Source organism: Felis catus, chromosome E3 (assembly GCF_018350175.1).
Source record: "Felis catus isolate Fca126 chromosome E3, F.catus_Fca126_mat1.0, whole genome shotgun sequence".
In the NCBI taxonomy this organism is placed as follows: Eukaryota; Metazoa; Chordata; class Mammalia; order Carnivora; family Felidae; genus Felis; species Felis catus.
Genome location: NC_058383.1, coordinates 14,306,762 through 14,325,696, shown reverse-complemented (window position 1 = coordinate 14,325,696; position 18,935 = coordinate 14,306,762). Strand labels below are relative to the sequence as shown.

The following is an 18,935-nucleotide window of genomic DNA, read 5'->3' as shown; positions in this document are numbered from 1 at the left end:
TAAACACTTAAGGCCCCGCAGAGAGGCTACAAAGCAACTCAAGCCCAGCCCTCTGCTCCGAGGGCTACGAGGAGAACAGTCCCTGGAAAGCCGATCTCACAGAGAAGAGCGAGCAGAGACAAACAACCAACCTCGTGAGATCTGTCAGACACCTTCTATCCATCCTTACGTCTGTCTGTCCATCTCTCCACATGCCTGGGATACTCCCTTGAACTTGGTAGCTCCCCGAGGGTAACTGTCTCCCCTTCTCTCGGCGCCCTCACAGCAGAGCCATTGGCATTGACTTCATTCAACACCAAAAGTATCCACGACCTCCCTTGGTTGATGCTGAGCGAGGAGAAAAGAGTTGAGGAGAACTGGCCACTTCGGAACCCACCAGGCCTCCAAGCAGGAAATGAAGCCCAAGGAGCTGCCCGTGCCAGGACCTCCTTTTAAGGACAACTTACGTGAGCCCCACGTGGTACATAGATCAGAGGGGCCAAGTGACGCTTGTGACCCAGTTTGCCAACCTGGCAACAAAAAGACCCGACAACATCCCCACTGCACTGCTGTAAGAGAATCGAGACGCAACGTGGGCCAGGAGATCTCAGGACCTTACAGATGAGGATGCCGATGATGTTAGCCAACATTTATACAAGTGCAGGCTGTGAGTCGGAAGTTTCTGGAAGCTTCTATGTACTGTTCTGTCTCATTTAACCCTCACAGCAACCGTCTGAGGTAGGCGGTATTATCATCCCCATTTCACAGAGGAGGAAACGGGGGGCCCCGAGAGGTGAAGTCACTTGCCCTGAGTCGCACAAGCTGCCCGAAGACAGCAGCAAGGGTGCCTGGAAGGGAACTTCTTCATCTGATGTCTCGACTCTTCCAAACACGGGATAGCACACGGGGCCAGTTCAGGGCAGGCGCCCACAGGGCCTGCACTCAGGCTCTACTCCTTGTCTCTGGTCCCACTCTTGGGCATTAATCCCTCGTGTCCTAAGGTGAGGGCCCCCTTCCAGGGCTTACCCAATCTCTCCCGTCACTCAGCTCACACGGATGGTCACCTCGTGGCCAATCTGCTGGGCCTTCCTGGCTGCTTACCCTGAGCTCTGGCTCTGGGGCGTCTCACTAGGGTGTGGGGGACCCATGACTGAGCACTGCCCGGGCCCCAATCCTGCCGTCAGAAGCCAAGAGTCCCGGGGTTTGCAGCTAAAACACGTTCAACACTTAGAACAAGGCAGCTTGGAATGCAGTGCGGTAAACGCTAAGTGCCGAACGGTTGACGAGGGTCCCTTCTGTTTCTCTTCCGGGGCCTTCCAGAAGACATCTAGCTAAGGTTGTTCACAGACGGAGCAGTGGGGAGCCAGGGCTTGGAACCACAGGGTCACAGCCGGCTCTGCAAATTCCTACCAGGCTGATTCATTTTCATTTTCCAAGTGTACCAGACACATGCATAGGATCAGAAAGGCCAATGAGTAAAGGTTCTTTACAGTGGACGTGGAGCCCATGCCCTCTCAGTGCCGGCAGCCCAGAGCGAAACCAGAGGGAGGAAAGAGGGGGGAATCAAACGGAATAGGTAGTTTGAGTCAGGAAACACCACCTCGACTGACCCCAAGCAGCCACAGGCTTGGGGCAGACACATCTTCCCATCCACTCCTTCCACTGCTGTGGGTAGTGGTGGGAGGTGAGGCCTCCTCCTCTATGGCTGCCCGGCCTCAGATCCACGTCAAAAATGGAGGGTCCGGGTCCTGGAGTGTCTACCTTTCTATTTCTTTTTTTTTTTTTTTAATGTTTATTTATTTCTGTCTGAGAGACAGAAAGAGAGAGAGGAGGGGCAGAGAGAGAGGGAGACAATCCCAAGCAGGCTCGGAGCTGTCAGCGCAGAGCCCGACGCGGGGCTCGAACCCGCAAACCGTGAGATCATGACCTGAGCCGAAACCAAGAGTCAGACGCTTCACCGACTGAGCCCCCCAGGCGTCCCTACCTTTCAGTTTCTGAATGCGCTTTACGTACGAGAGCAAGCCTGGAACGTACCCGTGTACTACCATCCCCTGGGCTTCCGGAACGAACACACCAGCTCCCGGGACCTGGATGGCCACGCGCTTCCTTGGCCTGGGCTCACCCTCCTTGATCCACAGCAGACCCCTGCCATCTCCAACTGAGAGGCAAAAGGGCCCCATCCCCAAGAATGCATTGCTGTGGCCCAGCCACTTAGCAAGGGGATTCATTTTCCAAATAGTGTGCCCACTTGCCAGATAGGGGTAATCAGAAAGGAAAAGGCAAATGCGTCAGACGGTCACCTCTTTGCCGCTGCCTGAATTCCGTGAGTCCGTAAACGCTGAAGGCACATCCTTAACCAAAGACATGGCTCGTGTGTGCCAATCTTAGCTATGCCAAGCCATGGGTTATGGGCAATCAAGAACAGAAATGGGACTCCTCCTTGGAAGCCCTATTGCAAAAATTCCCATGCTCCTGAGCCCGGAAAAGGCCATGAACGTTGACACTACACCTGCCAACTGACACGGAACTTCAGAACGTTCCACTCACTTCCTGTGCCACATCAGCAACGGCAACTTCACTTTCCGTCCAGCATGGAGACAAACCGCTCCCTCCTCTCCCCGGCCCACTGTGGACGCGGGGCCAGATGATGAAGTCAGATCGCAAAGCGCATCTAACCGCTTCTAATGCTCAGTTTTACGGGTCAACTTGGCTAGGCCGTGGTCGTTGGGCCACACGTTAGTCTAGAGGTTTCTGGAGGTACTTTTTTTTCTCGATGAGACTGACATGTAGATCAGTAGGCCTGGGTTAAAGCAGATTACTCTCCATAATGTGGGTGGGCCTCATCCCATCAGTTGGAAGGTTCGAAGAGAAAAAAAAGACTGAGGTCCCCCCGGGGGAAAGGGAATTCGGACAGCAGACTGCCTTTGGATCCTCGCTGCAACACGAGTTCCTCCCTGGGTCTCCGAGCTGCAGGTGAGCCCTGCAGGTTTTTGGGTATGCCAGCCTTCACAATCACGTATGCCAAATTCCTTTAAATAAATGTTTCTCGTTCTCTCTTTAGCTCTCCCTTCCCCCCCTTTCTCTCTCTCTCTCTCTCTCTCCATCCATCCGTAAATATAATGATATTTGATATAATGATAGAGACAGATAAAGAGAGAACATCTCACACCTGCAGCTGATGACAAGACAAATCCGAGGTTTCCAGTCTTCACGGCCCTCAGAGGACCTGCCCTGAAGCTTCTCTGGAAGGCAGGTCAAAGCCTCCAACCCTCCCCCGCCTCCCCACTGCTCTCTGCTTTTACCAGTCTCCCCTCTGGCTCATCTGCCTCCTGCAGGGAAGCGTGCCTCTTAATCCACCGAGGAAATCAAGGCCATCAAGGCCATCGGCAGGAATTTCCAAAAGTGGTCACGGGCCTGTAGCATCAGCGTCGGTCAGCATCCCCTGGCAACCGGGCAGACCCTGGGCCCCCATCCCGATCAAGCTCCGCATCGTGGCTCCTCTGCAGGTGCGGCTGAGAGAAGCCACGCACATGTAAGGATCCTCTGTCCCTCCTCCCCCGGAGGAAGCAGAGTCAGGAAGCCAGACGCTCAGGTCTCTCCCATTTAAATACAATGTGGGTCTCTTCCACAGCTTTCATTGATGTCTTTCTTCTCCTTGTCTCCTTCCGTCTCCCATCGGTTCCACACTCCACTCTCATCCTCTGGCCTCGAGTTACCCTCTTGCACCAAAACCGCTCTTGTTAGTTTCCAATGACATCCGTGTGGCCGGAATCGGCAGATACCTCCCGACCATCATCGCTGCAGGATTTAACGTTGTTGCCTCTCACCTCATATAAATGTGACTCACTCTTGGGTGCTGGCACTCCCAGGGTTCCCGGAGTCACACCTCCGCTCTCTCTCCCACCTGATCGGCCCCGGCCCCCCGTTCTTTTTCCCGGGTTGCCCTTTCTGTTCCCGCTCCAAATCCCCAAATTCCTCAAGGCTCCTTCTCTGCCCTTGGCTGACTCTAACTAGGCGACCTCGTCCTGATCTCTGGCTCCAACTGTCACGCCCTGCAATTTCCAAACCCGCATCACTAGCCTGGACCTCGGCTCAAGCAACAGCTTCCCACTGGACGTGGCCACCTGGATGCCTCGCAAGCCCAAGTTCAGCACGCCTAAACCTGACACGGGCTTTGTCTGTGCCTTCCTGTCTCCATCGCAGGGGACCGCCCTCTCTTCTCAGGAGGCATGTTAGAATCACGACCCATTCACCTCGTCTGGCCGGTCACCGAATCCTGAAGATTCTGCCATCTTGAGGTTCTCTCTGTGACACTCGCCCCTCCCCCCCCCGCCATTTGCACTGCCCTGGCTCCACGTCTCAACGCTTCCCTCCTGGATGTCACCGAAAGCCACTTACTGGAGCCCTGCTTCCCGCCGGCCCCCTCTACAGCTCAGCCTCACTCTATCCACCACACTGCTGCCAGCATGTTCTTTCTTTTTAATATTATATTTTTAAGTGATCTCTACTCAACGCGGGGCTCGAACTTACAACCTGGGGATCAAGAGTCCCACGCTGAGCCACCTAGGTGCCCCCAGCATGACCTTCCTAAAATGCAAATGGGATCAGGACACCCTCCCCCTGTAACTATCTCCTCGCCTTCTCCGTTGCTTTCAGAGTCAGGTTTAAACTCCTTTGCTTGGCACCCAGTTCAGCCCCAGCTCATCCTTCCAACCTCAGCTCCTACCCCGTTCCCCCAGCTACCGTGAAGCAGTCATACTTCCCGAAACCAGGAATGCCCTCTCTCAATGCACACTCTTTCCCCTCTGCCTAAAGCGCCTTTCCTTGGGCCTAACACGCCCCTCCCCTCCAGCCCCACCCCAGGCACGTCCTGGCCTGATGTGAGGTCCCTGTCCTCTGTTGCGTTCTCCCCCTCTGCAAATTGCCACCCTGATGCCCTTCACTCTCTTCTCTCCCACGTCGGGGCAGCTGGGCTCCCTTTGTTTCCCCAGAGCCCAGCCCAGTCCTTGGCAGATAAATGGTTACTGCACGAACCCGTGAAAACCCTCCTACCTTCCCTATTTCTTCTCTCTGCTCTTTTTATGATCAAAGACATCACTTACCGTCTCCCGAATTATAACATCAGTGATGGCACCTCAACACTTAAAAAAGACACCACCCTGAACTCGACTGCCTGCTGTCTCCTTTGATTTACTAATCAGAACTCAAATTCCGAAAGCCCGTTTGGGTCAAGTGCATTAACCAGGCCGACAGCCCCTCTCTTTCTCCCCTCTTCATCGAGCCTCTCCTATAATCCACGGAAAGAGCGCTATCATTTTTAGCAACAGCAAACCTTGCAAAACAAGACAGGGGGCTGAGCCACCGAGATGCACGAGGCCCCTCTACTGGACTGCTCATTACCAGGGAGAAGGCACACTTTGCTGAGTGGTTTAATTTCCTCAAGTTGAGCTCGGCACTTCATCCAGGAAGGAGCTCCACACCTCATTAGCTCGGTTCCTACGCAGCCAGGCTCTGGGACGAACTGCCTACTTCAGCATCTGAGTTCCTGTGCATCCCGCAGATCAGTCACACTGGGGCGATTTTCATGAATCGAGATGCAGCCTGCTCTATGCCTGAGACGGGGTCCCATCCTGGGGTCCACAGAGCCCCCCAGGAAAAGCCTCCCAAATTGAATGCGAGATGTGGTGGGCGTAGGAATTTTTTTTTTCCCCTGGGGCGAGAATTCACACCTTTTGTGGGCTTCCCACAGAAGCACAGAGGAAGGGTAGAACCCAGGGCACATGGCCAGAGGACACAGTTGTCAGTGACAGGCCAGTGCCCCGCCCACGCCCTGTTTTCAAGCACCAAAGGATCAACAAAGCTCTAGGCCTCCCCTGCCAGCTTGGTTCCTACGAGCATTTCTCTTGGAATATTCCCCAAGCCATTTTTGATTCTTGAACTGATTACCTACAGGTACCATGGAATCTCCCAGGCTTCCTGGGACGTCTCTTTCTCTGAGTCCTGAAGAGTTGCTTTTCCAAGGACAAGGTCTGAGACTCAGCGTCCTTGGCCAGGTGGCAGATATGACAGTTTCAAGGTGTGGCAGGAGGTCATGACATGGGCACCCCCTACCTGTGTCTCTTTATCTTTGGAAGGTTTTGTTTTGTAAGTGAAAGGGGTTTGATTCATCTTCTTTAACCCTCAACTCTGACCACGGGTCCCTGCTTTGTGCAGCATGCTTTTTCTAGAAGGGAAGGGAGGAGCCACACATGGGGGGTGGAGGGAGGGTGGAGAGGATGATGGAGGTGGGGGGGGGAGGAAGGGAACGGTGGGGAGGGGCATCCTTCAGACTCTCCGCTCAACAGATGGATCTCTCCGGGCAGGAGGAAGCTAATCTTGTTGTAGCCAACTGACGAGAACAGAAAAAGAAAAGAAAAACCCTGGAGTTTTATTAAGCAATGGCTCAGGAACAGAATTTCTAAAAGCAATTAAGGGTAAATTAATGCAGACAGTTTCAGGCCAGAGCTAAGAAAACCTCAGTGCACTTAAGGCACAAGAAATGCTGCCTAAGTTATTCACACATGGTATTTATCCCATAACCTTCCGAAGGGGAGTGCGATGAACGGGGGACCCCCCCCCATGGCCACAGGAGGCCAAAACGCATTAGGAAATGATCCCAACTGGAAATAATAAATAGCCGTGTTCCAAGGCCCAGCAGATCCAAAATGTGGGCAACCTGATCCTTCAGAGAAATGGAAGGGCCCTAAAAGGCTCTGCACTCAGCCGAAGCCTCACTCTCCCACCCCAGCCCCTCCCGGAGCTCCAATCTGGGGCCAAAGTTGTCTTCTAGAACTTCAGCGAGGCAGTGAGAAACATATTACCCAACGGATGACTTTTCCTTTCCTTTCCTTTCCTTGCTCTGGTCAAACTGGCCAGTCCAGCCTGCCTTTTCAGAGACACAGACCACGAAAACACTTCTGTTCATTCCTGCATCTGGGCCACCCTTTCGTCCTTGGTGCTATGGTACCTCCACGCAGAAAGCCGTCCCCAAGGGCAGGCCCTCCACCATGGGACTCAAATCCGACACACCAGCCCCAACCCCCCACCCCCAGCCTCAGTTTAGTGCTAACCTGACGCTGCCTATCTTACTCAATCCGAAAATGCCTTCTCCCTCCCCGAACCGCCAGAGGCTTCAGCAGATTCTGTTTATGTTGTGTGGCAAAAGGCATTAACCCTTCACCCCTCCGTGTGCTCGGCTCCTTTGCCAAGTGACTTCTTCCAGGAGGTTTTTCTCACTGAAGAGGCCAAGTCTATCTCCCCACCCACGGGATCTGGGCGCGGCCACACGATCGGCTTTGACTTTCAGAACAAGGTAAGGGGCTTTTGCGGGTCCAAGCGTGAGCCTCTGGGGGTTCTCGTGCCCTTGGCCATCACCTGAGAAGCGCTGGGCTGGCCCTCTGCTCTGAGAGGGCAATACAGGATGAATAACAAAAGGTAACCCCCCCCCCCCATCCTGCAAACACACACACGTGTGTGAGCCCAGCTTCTGCAGCCGTGCGTTGGGCCAAGAACCTTCCAGTGTACGCATTATCCCATTACTTTTCACGGTAAGCCAGGAATGTAGGTATACCCATTGTACTGATGAGTAAACTGAGGCCAGAGGCAAGTGAGTAGTAGGCAGAGCTGGACTTCAAACCCAGATCTACCTGACTCCAACGACCTTTGTCGTAGCCTCTGAAAAACAAAACCGTTTCTCCAGGAGGGTCTGAGCAGAGACATATGTCTTGGCTTTTGTCTACTAAACAAAGCCACAGGCATGATGACGTCACTAATGCTAAGCCAAGTCACCAAACTGGGGCCGAACACCTAACCTAACTGCAGTTTCCGCCTCCCCCAGAAATGTTGTCTTCACTAGTCAGTCAGGAATTTTCCGGTTGGCTCTGATGAGGTCATTGGTCACAGGAGCCCTTCTCCATCCCCCACAAAGTAAAGTGAGGTAAATCCACCGAAAAAGACCCCCAGCCATCCCCACTAAGGGAAGGTGGCCTTGTCTGAAACAATCCTTCCTTTGGCTAATCACTCCTTGCCCCACCTTCCTTCCAATTTCCTTTGCTTGAATGCTCTTTTTTAACATGCTTATTCCTTGACATTTAACCATAACCTCCAACGTTCTATACAAATATGTGTTACTTTCATAAGTTAGAAATACTACAAATGGTACTTTTTCAAAGATTTCTATAGAACTAACTTTACCACTTGACAAATAATCCCAACAGTGACCGAAAAGAATAAACAGGCAAGAATAAATAACAAAACGGTTGAGGGGAAGAGGGTTGTAAGAAAACCTGGAAACATCCATGATGTTGAAGTCAAATGTCAAGTGAATAGCATCTAATCAAGAACCAGATGATGGACATGTGAAACAGAAGTAAGATGTTAGAAACAGATCCGATCTTGGAGAATTTATGCCGAGAAGTTTCCACAATAAATGATGTTAGGGCTACTCACTCTTTGTTGGGTGAAGCAGTGAAAGTCCCCCCTAAGAACAAACTAAAAGTAAATTTTATTTTATTTTTTCAAGTTTATTTACTTATTTAAGTAATTCTACACCCAACGTGGGGCTCGAACTCACGACCCCAAGATCAAGATTAGAACGCTCCTCCGAATGAGCCAGTCAGGCGCCCCCGAAAAGAAGGTTTTTTTTTTTAATGTTTATTTTTGGGACAGAGAGAGACAGAGCATGAACGGGGGAGGGGCAGAGAGAGAGGGAGACACAGAATCGGAAACAGGCTCCAGGCTCTGAGCCATCAGCCCAGAGCCGGACGCGGGGCTCGAACTCACGGACCGCGAGATCGTGACCTGGCTGAAGTCGGACGCTTAACCGACTGCGCCACCCAGGCGCCCCAAAAAGAACATTTTAAATAAACAAACTGGCTGAGTGCAGAACTCAAAATAAAAGGAAAGCAACATAAAAATGTGAGGGAATATTCATGCAAACTCCGGATATCGAAGAATCTCCAATAGTTTGATAATATTTGTAAGCTTCTGATCACAAAAATAAAATTGAAACAGCAAACTCCCCCCCCCCAAATTCACAGCAATTACAAGGGGAGAAGATAATGAGGGCCCAAAGAACGCAGACAAATAAACAAAAACATGAACAGACAATTCAGAGAACCAAAGAAATAAACACCACGCATATGAAAATAGGCAGACCATCACTAGCAATAAAAAAGACTCAAAACAATAATGAGATGTCATTTTGCCTCTATGTGGTGGAATTGTCAATAACTTTTTCTTGCTTCTTTGTACATTTCCTGCTCTTATTTTTTAGAGTGAGCAAATGTAACACAGAAAAACACATCAGTTTAGATTAACACACGAATGACTGAGCCATATTGCAGAATTAAAGGGAGTCGCAATGCCAGACTACAAGTTCTTGGATTTTCACATGAGAGCATGACGTCAGTTGGCATGAATGGGAAACAGCCATGTCATCCCCCCAACAGGCCTTCTGAGGCCACAATCGGAGACAGAAGTCTTGAGTCAAAACCAACATCACAACTGTTCCACCTGTTGAAATGCAGATGGGGGAAAAGAATAATGTGGCCTGATCTCACATTATCCATTCTAGAAAGCAAGCATGCCTACCGACTGAAATGGACCTCCACCTTTTTTCTCTACCCAGAGGCTTTTCCAAGAGGGCCTTATATAATAAGGGGTTTATACCATAAAGGTATAATAAACATAAAACCGATCACTGCGATTGTAAGCCTTCCTCTGTTAGTCAACACGTAGCTTTGAAAGGGCAAGAGAAACTTAAATATGAAATAACTGTAATTTTGTTTAAATGGCGGAGTTAGCTCCAGCCATCTGCCAATTTCTTAAGGTGATGGGAACTGCCCATTTACAATGATGATAATGCTGCACGAGATGTGAGCCCCAGCCTGGGTTTCTTTTACAAAGAAACTGAGCCATCCAACTGAGCCTGCCAGGCAGCTAGTCTAGCCCATTAACAATCATTGATCAAACAACCCCATGACTTCTGCACTAGGACATACTTCTGCTCCGGAGTAGAAGGGCATGAAAAGAAACTTCATTCCTGTTTAAATGCCGTTCCCAGTGGTTTCTCGATATCCTATAGAATGTTCCCTGTCACCTTGTACCATCTCTCAGACATGTTAATAACAGGTAATTTTCACAGTTTTCAACCTTCCTCCAGGTAATGCCTTCCTTTCTAAAACCCCACGGGTGGGGCGCCTGGGTGGCTCAGTCGGTTAAGCGTCCGACTTCAGCTCAGGTCACGATCTCGAGGCCCATGAGTTCGAGCCCCGCGTCCGGCTCTGGGCTGATGGCTCGGAGCCTGGAGCCTGCTTCCAATTCTGTGTCTCCTTCTCTCTCTGCCCCTCCCCCATTCATGCTCTGTCTCTGTCTCAAAAATAAATAAACATTAAAAAAAAATAAAAAAAAAAACCCCACGGGTAAGATCTTATGCTAACTTGGAGACCTGTAACGCATTGACTCAATTCCTCCTATCTTGGGCCGGCAAGGGAGCGACAGAAAACGGTACACGAGGCACAGTGGTAATAATAAATCTGTCCGTGCAGCTGAAGGCCCCAACCCTTACCCTTCCCATCACTGGCCAGTAGGTTTCATGAGATCAGGGACCACATCTCTTCGGCTGATACATCTCCAGCACACAGGAAGGGCTCATCCCAGATGCTCAGAAAGTATTTGTAAGATACATTAATAAATAGAAAAAAGGCATCTAGTCATTCGTGGCAAAAAGAGGTTGTATGGAATGCCCAGTTCTGGAATCCTACAGATTTAATGAAGACCCTAGACTTGTAGGAAGACTGAGTCTCCTCCCAAGGTACCTCCTACACCTGTTTGAAGATGCCGCATCAGATCACTGGAGAGAAAGCTCTCCCGCCTGAGGACGGTGACTTTGTGTAACTCCGAATATTTTATGATAGATGGAAGACAGTGCCCATCCCTCGGTTTTAACATGGATCTTTTGTCTCTCTCAAAAAAAAAAAAAAAAAAAAGCACCTGTTCTTTTATTCCCACACCCCTAGGACCAGTGTATCTATATCACCTGGAAACAACAGGTTGATGGTGACATTTGCACATATTGGACATCGGTTATGGACAAGCAAAGTGTTGAAGATACAGAAAGTTTTTTTTTTAATTTTTTTTTTCAACGTTTATTTATTTTTGGGACAGAGAGAGACAGAGCATGAACGGGGGAGGGGCAGAGAGAGAGGGAGACACAGAATCGGAAACAGGCTCCAGGCTCTGAGCCATCAGCCCAGAGCCCGACGCGGGGCTCGAACTCCCGGACCGCGAGATCATGACCTGGCTGAAGTCGGACGCTTAACCGACTGCGCCACCCAGGCGCCCCCAGAAAGTTTTTTAAAAACCTCACTGTTACCCTGGAAAAGTTCACAGCCCCATAAGAGAAAAAGCTAGGTAAATCGTAACTACGATTACGGAATGCTACATGTCACAAGGGAAGTTTGTTCAGGATGGTCCGAGATTTCTGCCTTCAAGGAGACAGATGGGGGCCCCGCCCAGGGAAGGTTTTGCAGCGGAGATAAAATGTGCCCTCAGCCATGAAGCATTGATAGGTAATTTCCAGGTGAGGACCGGTGAAGGGAGAGACGGGACAAAGGGCAAAATTCTCTGAGCAAAACAAAATGAACAGCGTGTGTAAAAACGGAGGAGAGAAAACGTACAGTGCACCGCCAAGAAGCAGAAATCGGGGTTTCGGGGCGTGTCCGGGATGCGGAAAAGAAACCAACGGTCAACCAGGTTGCTCTGAAGGCAGTTTAGAAAATTCAGACTAAGTCCTCCAGCAGCGCGAAGCCATGAAGTCAAGGATTATTGAGCAGGGAAGAGGCATGACAGCACAGGGCATGTGTCTAAATCAAAGAACAGCATCCCTGCAAGCAAGGCCAAGATGCGACCTCAGAGGCCGAGTTCCGAGCTCTCGAAAAGACATGGGTGTGTAAGTTCCCTGCCCAACAAGCTCATTCATTCCAGACCGCCCAGATCACAACCCCAGGTCCTCACGGAGCCCGCTCATCTGCTCTACAGATGACCCTGTAGAGACATCTTCCAAAGGTACTCACGCTTGGCTCAGACGCTCCGATTCCTCTCCTAGGCCCCAAAACTCTGGCCTACCCACTAGTTCTCAGGGTGGATCTTTGGCAGGGCCCTCTCTACCCCATCCTGAAGAAAGAACGTAACAAAAAGTATTTCCTTGATCTCTTACATAAATTAGCAGCTTACCACGTTGTTGGCAGTAACTAATGTTTTTCAGTTCAAGTCAAAACTGTGAACAAGGCACTTTATCTTACAGGCAGAGCCCTAGAAGGGAACGAGCTGACCTCTGAAACTAAACTTGGGAGGAGCTCTGGACCCCGAGGGCTGGTGAGACCCGGCAAAGAAGTGGGCAACTTGCCATATCTGATTTCTCGATTTCCCAGAGGCCTCTGGCATTAGGGGGCCTCACCCGAACCAGGCCCCACCCCTTACCAGAAAACTCACGTAGCTCAGAGGGGCCCATCAAGAAATCAGCAATAAACGTGTCCAACAGAAGGGCATCTCTGCCTACATCCGAGGCCAGTAGACCACACATCACAATGGCAGCCAAGCAAGAACCATCTCCTAGCCCCCACATATAAAGAGAAACCCCTGGGGATTAGAATTTGGCCCCATATCCTTCATCAACTCTGCACTGCCAGCTCAGAGCCCAACACGGGGCGCAGACTCACGAGATCATGAGATCATGACCTGAACGGAAACCAAGAGTGGGACACTAAACCAACTGAGCTACTCAGGCGCCCCTGAAACCACATTTAGAAAGCTACTCCAAAGCAACAAAGAAGAAGTTTTGAAAAGGTGGGGCAAGAGAAGGAGGTAATCAATGAGAAGATAAGTAGAGTCACTTGGCAAAAAACATGAAGGGATCAAGGGTCAGAGAAATATTTCTTTTTGATAAAAGGTATGATTTAGGACAAATAAATGGTCATGAATGTATGCACCTGATAGCATGCTTTGAAAACATGCAAAGCAAAAGATACTGAAAACCTAAGAAGTATGGGGCGCCTGGGTGGCTCAGTCAGTTAAGCATCTGACTTTGGCTCAGGTCGTGATCTCACAGCTCATGAGTTCAAGCCCCGCATCAGGCTCTATGCCGACAGCTCAGAGCCTGGAGCCTGCTTCAGATTCTGTGTCTCCCTCTCTCTCTCTCCCCTTCTCCTGCTCATGCTCTCTCTCTCTCTCTGTCCCTCAAAAATAAATAAAAACATTAAAAAAAATTTAAAGAAAAGAAAATCCAAGAAGTAAAAGATAAATCCACAGTCATACTGAGAGATATTCACCACATCTCTCTCAGAAATCAAAGGAAACAAAAATATCCAATAAATACATGAAAAGATGATCTATCTCTATAGTAATCAAAGAAATGCATCCAAGAGCTGTAACAAAGTACTTTTTTTTTTTAATCTTTCGGGTTGGGAAAACAAATTGAAGACAGATCTTATACAGCCCTGTCAAATGTGAGGAAAGACACCCTCATACACTGCTGGTTGGAGTATAAGCAGGCAAAATCATTTAAAGAGCAAGTTAGCAGCACCCTGCAAAATTAAAAACGAGCATGCCTGGCACATCCACGCATAAGCAAATGTCAGACAGACACAGGAAGCAGCCACTAGTGGTCACCTTTGTTGAGAAGAGTGAGGTTTGGGTCTGGGGCTTTAGAAGGACTTTGTGTTTTCCTCTATATACATCTACATAATTTATAAGTAATACATTCAACTGTTGTTTGTGGAGTTTCTTTAAATTAGAAAAAGAGCCACGGGGTGGCCCAGTCGGTTAAGCGTCCGGCTTCGGCTCGGGTCACGATCTCACGGTTCGTGGGTTCGAGCCCGGCGCCGGGCTCTGTGCGGACGGCTCGGAGCCTGGAGCCTGCCTCGGATTCTGTGTCTCCCTCTCTCTCTGTTCCTCTCCTGCTCGCACTCTGTGCTTTATCTCTCAAAAATAAATGAAGATTGAAAAAAATTGTTTTAATTAAAAAATAAATAAATAAACTGATACATGAATTTAGCAAGGTTGCAGGATACAAAATCAAAGTACAGAAATCAGTTGCATTCTTATACACTAATAATGAAGCAACAGAAAGACAAAGAAACTGGTCCCATTCACAATTGCACCAAGAAGCATAAAATACCTAGGAATAAATCTAACCAAAGATGTACAAGATCTGTATGCTGAAAACTATAGAAAGCTTATTAAGGAAATTGAAGAAGACATAAAGAAATGGAAAAACATTCCGTGCTCATGGATTGGAAGAATAAATATTGTCAAAATGTCAATACTACCCAAAGCTATCTACACATTCAATGCAATCCCAATCAAAATTGCACCAGCATTCTTCTCGAAACTAGAACAAGCAATCCTAAAATTCATATGGAACCACAAAAGGCCCCGAATAGCCAAAGTAATTTTGAAGAAGAAGACCAAAGCAGGAGGCATCACAATCCCAGACTTTAGCCTCTACTACAAAGCTGTCATCATCAAGACAGCATGGTATTGGCACAAAAACAGACACATAGACCAATGGAATAGAATAGAGACTCCAGAATTGGACCCACAAAAGTATGGCCAACTCATCTTTGACAAAGCAGGAAAGAAGATCCAATGGAAAAAAGACAGCCTCTTTAACAAATGGTGCTGGGAGAACTGGACAGCAACATGCAGAAGGTTGAAACTAGACCACTTTCTCACACCATTCACAAAAATAAACTCAAAATGGATAAAGGACCTGAATGTGAGACAGGAAACCATCAAAACCTTAGAGGAGAAAGCAGGAAAAGACCTCTCTGACCTCAGCCATAGCAATCTCTTACTCGACACATCCCCAAAGGCAAGGGAATTAAAAGCAAAAGTGAATTACTGGGACCTTATGAAGATAAAAAGCTTCTGCACAGCAAAGGAAACAACCAACAAAACTAAAAGGCAACCAACAGAATGGGAAAAGATATTTGCAAATGACATATCGGACAAAGGGCTAGTATCCAAAATCTATAAAGAGCTCACCAAACTCCACACCCGAAAAACAAATAACCCAGTGAAGAAATGGGCAGAAAACATGAATAGACACTTCTCTAAAGAAGACATCCAGATGGCCAACAGGCACATGAAAAGATGCTCAACGTCGCTCCTCATCAGGGAAATACAAATCAAAACCACACTCAGATATCACCTCACGCCAGTCAGAGTGGCCAAAACGAACAAATCAGGAGACTATAGATGCTGGAGAGGATGTGGAGAAATGGGAACCCTCTTGTACTGTTGGTGGGAATGCAAATTGGTGCAGCCACTCTGGAAAACAGTGTGGAGGTTCCTCAAAAAATTAAAAATAGACCTACCCTATGGCCAAGAAATAGCACTGCTAGGAATTTACCCAAGGGATACAGGAGTACTGATGCATAGGGGCACTTGTACCCCAATGTTTATAGCAGCACTCTCAACAATAGCCAAATTACGGAAAGAGCCTAAATGTCCATCAACTGATGAATGGATAAAGAAATTGTGGTTTATATACACAATGGAGTACTACGTGGCAATGAGAAAGAATGAAATATGGCCCTTTGTAGCAACGTGGATGGAACTGGAGAGTGTGATGCTAAGTGAAATAAGCCATACAGAGAAAGACAGATACCATATGTTTTCACTCTTATGTGGATCCTGAGAAACTTAACAGAAATCCATGGGGGAGGGGAAGGAAAAAAAAAAAGAGGTTAGAGTGGAAGAGAGCCAAAGCATAAGAGACTCTTAAAAACTGAGAACAAACTGAGGGTTGATGGGGGGTGGGAAGGAGGGGAGGGTGGGTGATGGGTATGGAGGAGGGCACCTTTTGGGATGAGCACTGGTGTTGTACGGAAACCAATTTGACAATAAACTTCATTTATTGAAAAAAAAATAAAGAATAAATAAATAAATAAATAAATAAATAAATAAATAAATAAACTAGAAACACTAGGGGCGCCTGGGTGGCTCAGTCGGTTAAGCGTCCAACTCTTGGTTTTAGCTCAGGTCATGATCTCGTGATTTCGTGAGTTCAAGCCCCATGTCGGGCTCTGCGTTGACCGTGCAGAGCCTGCCTGGCATCCTAACTTTCCCTCTCTCTCTGCCCCTGCCCCACTCATGCTGTCTCTCTCTGTCTCTCTCAAAATAAATAAATAAACTTAAAATAGAAATTAAAAAAACAAAGTAAATTAGAAAAAGACTTGAAAAATCTATTGGGTATGGCCGTCAGAAGCTCATAGGAAACATCTGTATATTTCAATGTCGTGTTTTGTATGAGGAGTAGTGCGGGGAAGAATAGATATGGTGCATTAAAGCTTCCTCCCAGAGCAAGGGAGGAAAAGGAAAGAGCAGAGAAGCAAGTTTAAAAAGAATGTTCACTTGGCATTCAGCCCCAGCAAATGAGTCCCTCCGGTCCCGTGTGCCTACATCCTTAAAGAATCGTGTTCCCTATTCTGCCAGCAGGACTGATGGGAGGCAGGAAGCATGTTAAGGTCCAGCAGGCGAAGTAATGGCTTTCTCAGAATGAGTGTCCTGGCACATCTAACTCTTCTCGTCCTGAGACATTTTACTCCCTGACTCTGGATCTCTGTGTGTCCGTGTTTAAAAACTGCCTTAATGAGTAATTGCCAATGGGTTCTAATAAAAAAAAAAAATACGTGGCAATATGTCTACAACCCCCCACAAAATCTTCTACTTTGCACACTGGTCCAAACGGATATTTATAGGGGTGCCATCACTTGGCAAAGTGATGTTAAATTGGAAATTCCACTCCTACGTGAACACCTCACAGAAGAGGGGCTGGGAAACGCCTGGGAGGGGTACTGGTGGAGGGCACTGAGTCCTTTGAGGATGACAGCTGGAGCGACAGGCTCCATCAAGATCCCCCCCACCTTCCCCACGGCCCCGAGCCTGCAAAGGAAAAACTTTGGACGAACACCAAGGTCCAAAACGCCAGGAGTGGAGGAAGGCGGATCGGCACATCTGTGTTCGGGAAGTTAGAAATCAGGATACTGAACCAAAAGTTAGCACCCTGTTTCCACAGCCCCGGAGCTCAGTGTCCGGACCAGTCAGGGGCGAGGATGGGGAAGGCAGTCTGGCTTAAAAGGTCGGGCGCGAGGCAGACCCCAGCCTCTGCGAAGGTACCCCTGGGCTGCCTCTTCTGTCCTGATGAACGGGGAGCCTCCCTGAAAGAAGAGGTTGGCTCCAGACATCCATCTTCCTTCTGCTCCAGGTACAGGGGCTGGCGGTGGCCCAGGAGAATTCCATAGCTCTTCCCTGCGTGCACAGTCTCTGTGTCCAGGTAGACGTGTGGCGGTAGGGACAGCACAAGACTACAGAAGATCCAAAATTACTGGCAGCGATGGGGCTTGCTCAGGGTGGAATATCGGAGGGTTTCTGGAGACACAGACAGCCCCAAGTAGCCGCCCTTAAGTACCAGCGAGGGAAATCTGCACGGAGGCCGAGAAGAGTGCTGAAGGGTGCCTCCCGCTGGGACTTCTTAGGGTGATGTCCGGTCATGGGGAGCAGACTCTCCCAGTCCTGGCTAGTGCTAGGAGGGCCGTGGGCCCGCGGGTGTGCAGAGAAGCAGCCAGGGTGCAAACATGCGTGTGGCAGGTGGAAGAAAGCGCTGAGTGGTTACTCATCGGTCCGGGAGTTCGTGCGCTTTGCCTCCGTATCGGTCCGCGTACGATTATTCGACAGCCTGTGGGAACCCCTTTGCTGCATTTATCTTGGCTGAAAATTACTGGACGTACGGTTCTTTCCGCTGACCTTCCCACACTGCCCCGGTGGCTTTTAATGACGCTAGATGTAGCAAAGTCCTCGGGCTTGGACAACAGTAGGGCAGCACAGCCTTTCTGCCCCTATCTGCTCAGTAGGTTCAGCCACCAGAGAAGCACAGGAGATGTGCAAGTCAAGGCATTTGAAGGCCACCTCCGACCTCGCCTGGCTAGTGGGGACTCGGCCAGGATGCCTCAGTGGTTGCAAGCTTACTGAGAGTCTGGGTCAGGGTGCCGGTCTCAGACCAGGCTTCTTGGACTCGACGATGTAGGTGAACCACCAGAGAATCTTGTTAAAAAGCGTATTTTGATGCAGTGGGTGTGGAGCGAGGGCCGAGCTCCCGCATTTCTAACAAGTCCCAGCCGATGAGGAGGCCAGAGGTACACGGGTCACCCTTGGCATCGAAGATGGAGAGCAGGACTGACCTTGAATCCTGGGTCTGCCACTTACCAGCTTATGGGCAAGTCATCTATCGGGTCCAGGTGGGGAGCGAGGAATGGGAAGGACCTGGGATGGGGGACGAAGGGCAGACGGTTGGAAATCGGAGAATTCCAAGCGGGGGGATGGCAGCGGGGGCAGGAAGGTCTGGATGACAAGGAATGGGGAGGTAACGCTGTCCCAAGAAACTGTCTAAAATGGCCGCTGGCATGGGCAGCTGGTGGCTACGGAGTGGGGCCCCCCGGGTGGCTCAGTCAGTTAGCATCCGACGCTTGGTGTCAGTTCAGGCCACGATCTCACAGTTCGTGAGTTCCAGCCCCGCGTCGGGCTCTGCGCTGACAGTGTGAAGCCTGCTTAGGATTCTTTCTCTCTCTCCCTCTTTCTCTCCCCTGCTTGTGCTCTCTCTCTCTCTCTCTATCAAAATAAATAAACTTAAAAAAAAACAAAAACAAAAACAGAGGGAACCGGGACATCATGTGTGTTTGGAGAAGACGTCTCTGCTCCGACCGGCAAAGACTGCCTCACGATTGTTTACCAGCGCCTGGCTCAGCCCAGGGCACACCATCCGTGGTCCAAAATTATTGGGCCTGGAGCAAATTACCACATTAGCAATGGAAGGGAGGTTTGAAGAGCGTTTTGTTCAAGGCCCTGTTTTCACAGTT

At 49.3% G+C, this 18,935-nt stretch overlaps 1 protein-coding gene and 1 long non-coding RNA gene across 4 annotated transcripts in view; one reads left to right on the top strand and one right to left on the bottom strand.

Annotated features, from left to right (window-relative positions):
- GALNT17 (polypeptide N-acetylgalactosaminyltransferase 17) overlaps positions 1-18,935 on the bottom strand; it is a 448,562-nt gene that overhangs the window by 243,601 nt on the left and 186,026 nt on the right. Inside the window, exon 1 of one of the 3 annotated variants that reach the window (XM_023246705.2) lies at positions 2,280-2,486. The exons of 1 other annotated variant lie outside the window; for it this stretch is intronic. In XM_023246705.2, coding sequence (XP_023102473.1) covers positions 2,280-2,329 — 50 coding nt within the window. In that variant the 5' untranslated portion in view covers positions 2,330-2,486. Of the gene's footprint in view, positions 1-2,013; positions 2,175-2,279; positions 2,487-18,935 lie in introns of those variants that run through there. One more of the 3 variants, XM_045048142.1, reaches the window with a different exon arrangement.
- Positions 2,532-4,443, top strand: LOC109495185. Its single transcript, XR_002150453.3, has 2 exons — positions 2,532-2,952; positions 3,121-4,443. It is a non-coding gene; the product is annotated as an uncharacterized LOC109495185 (long non-coding RNA).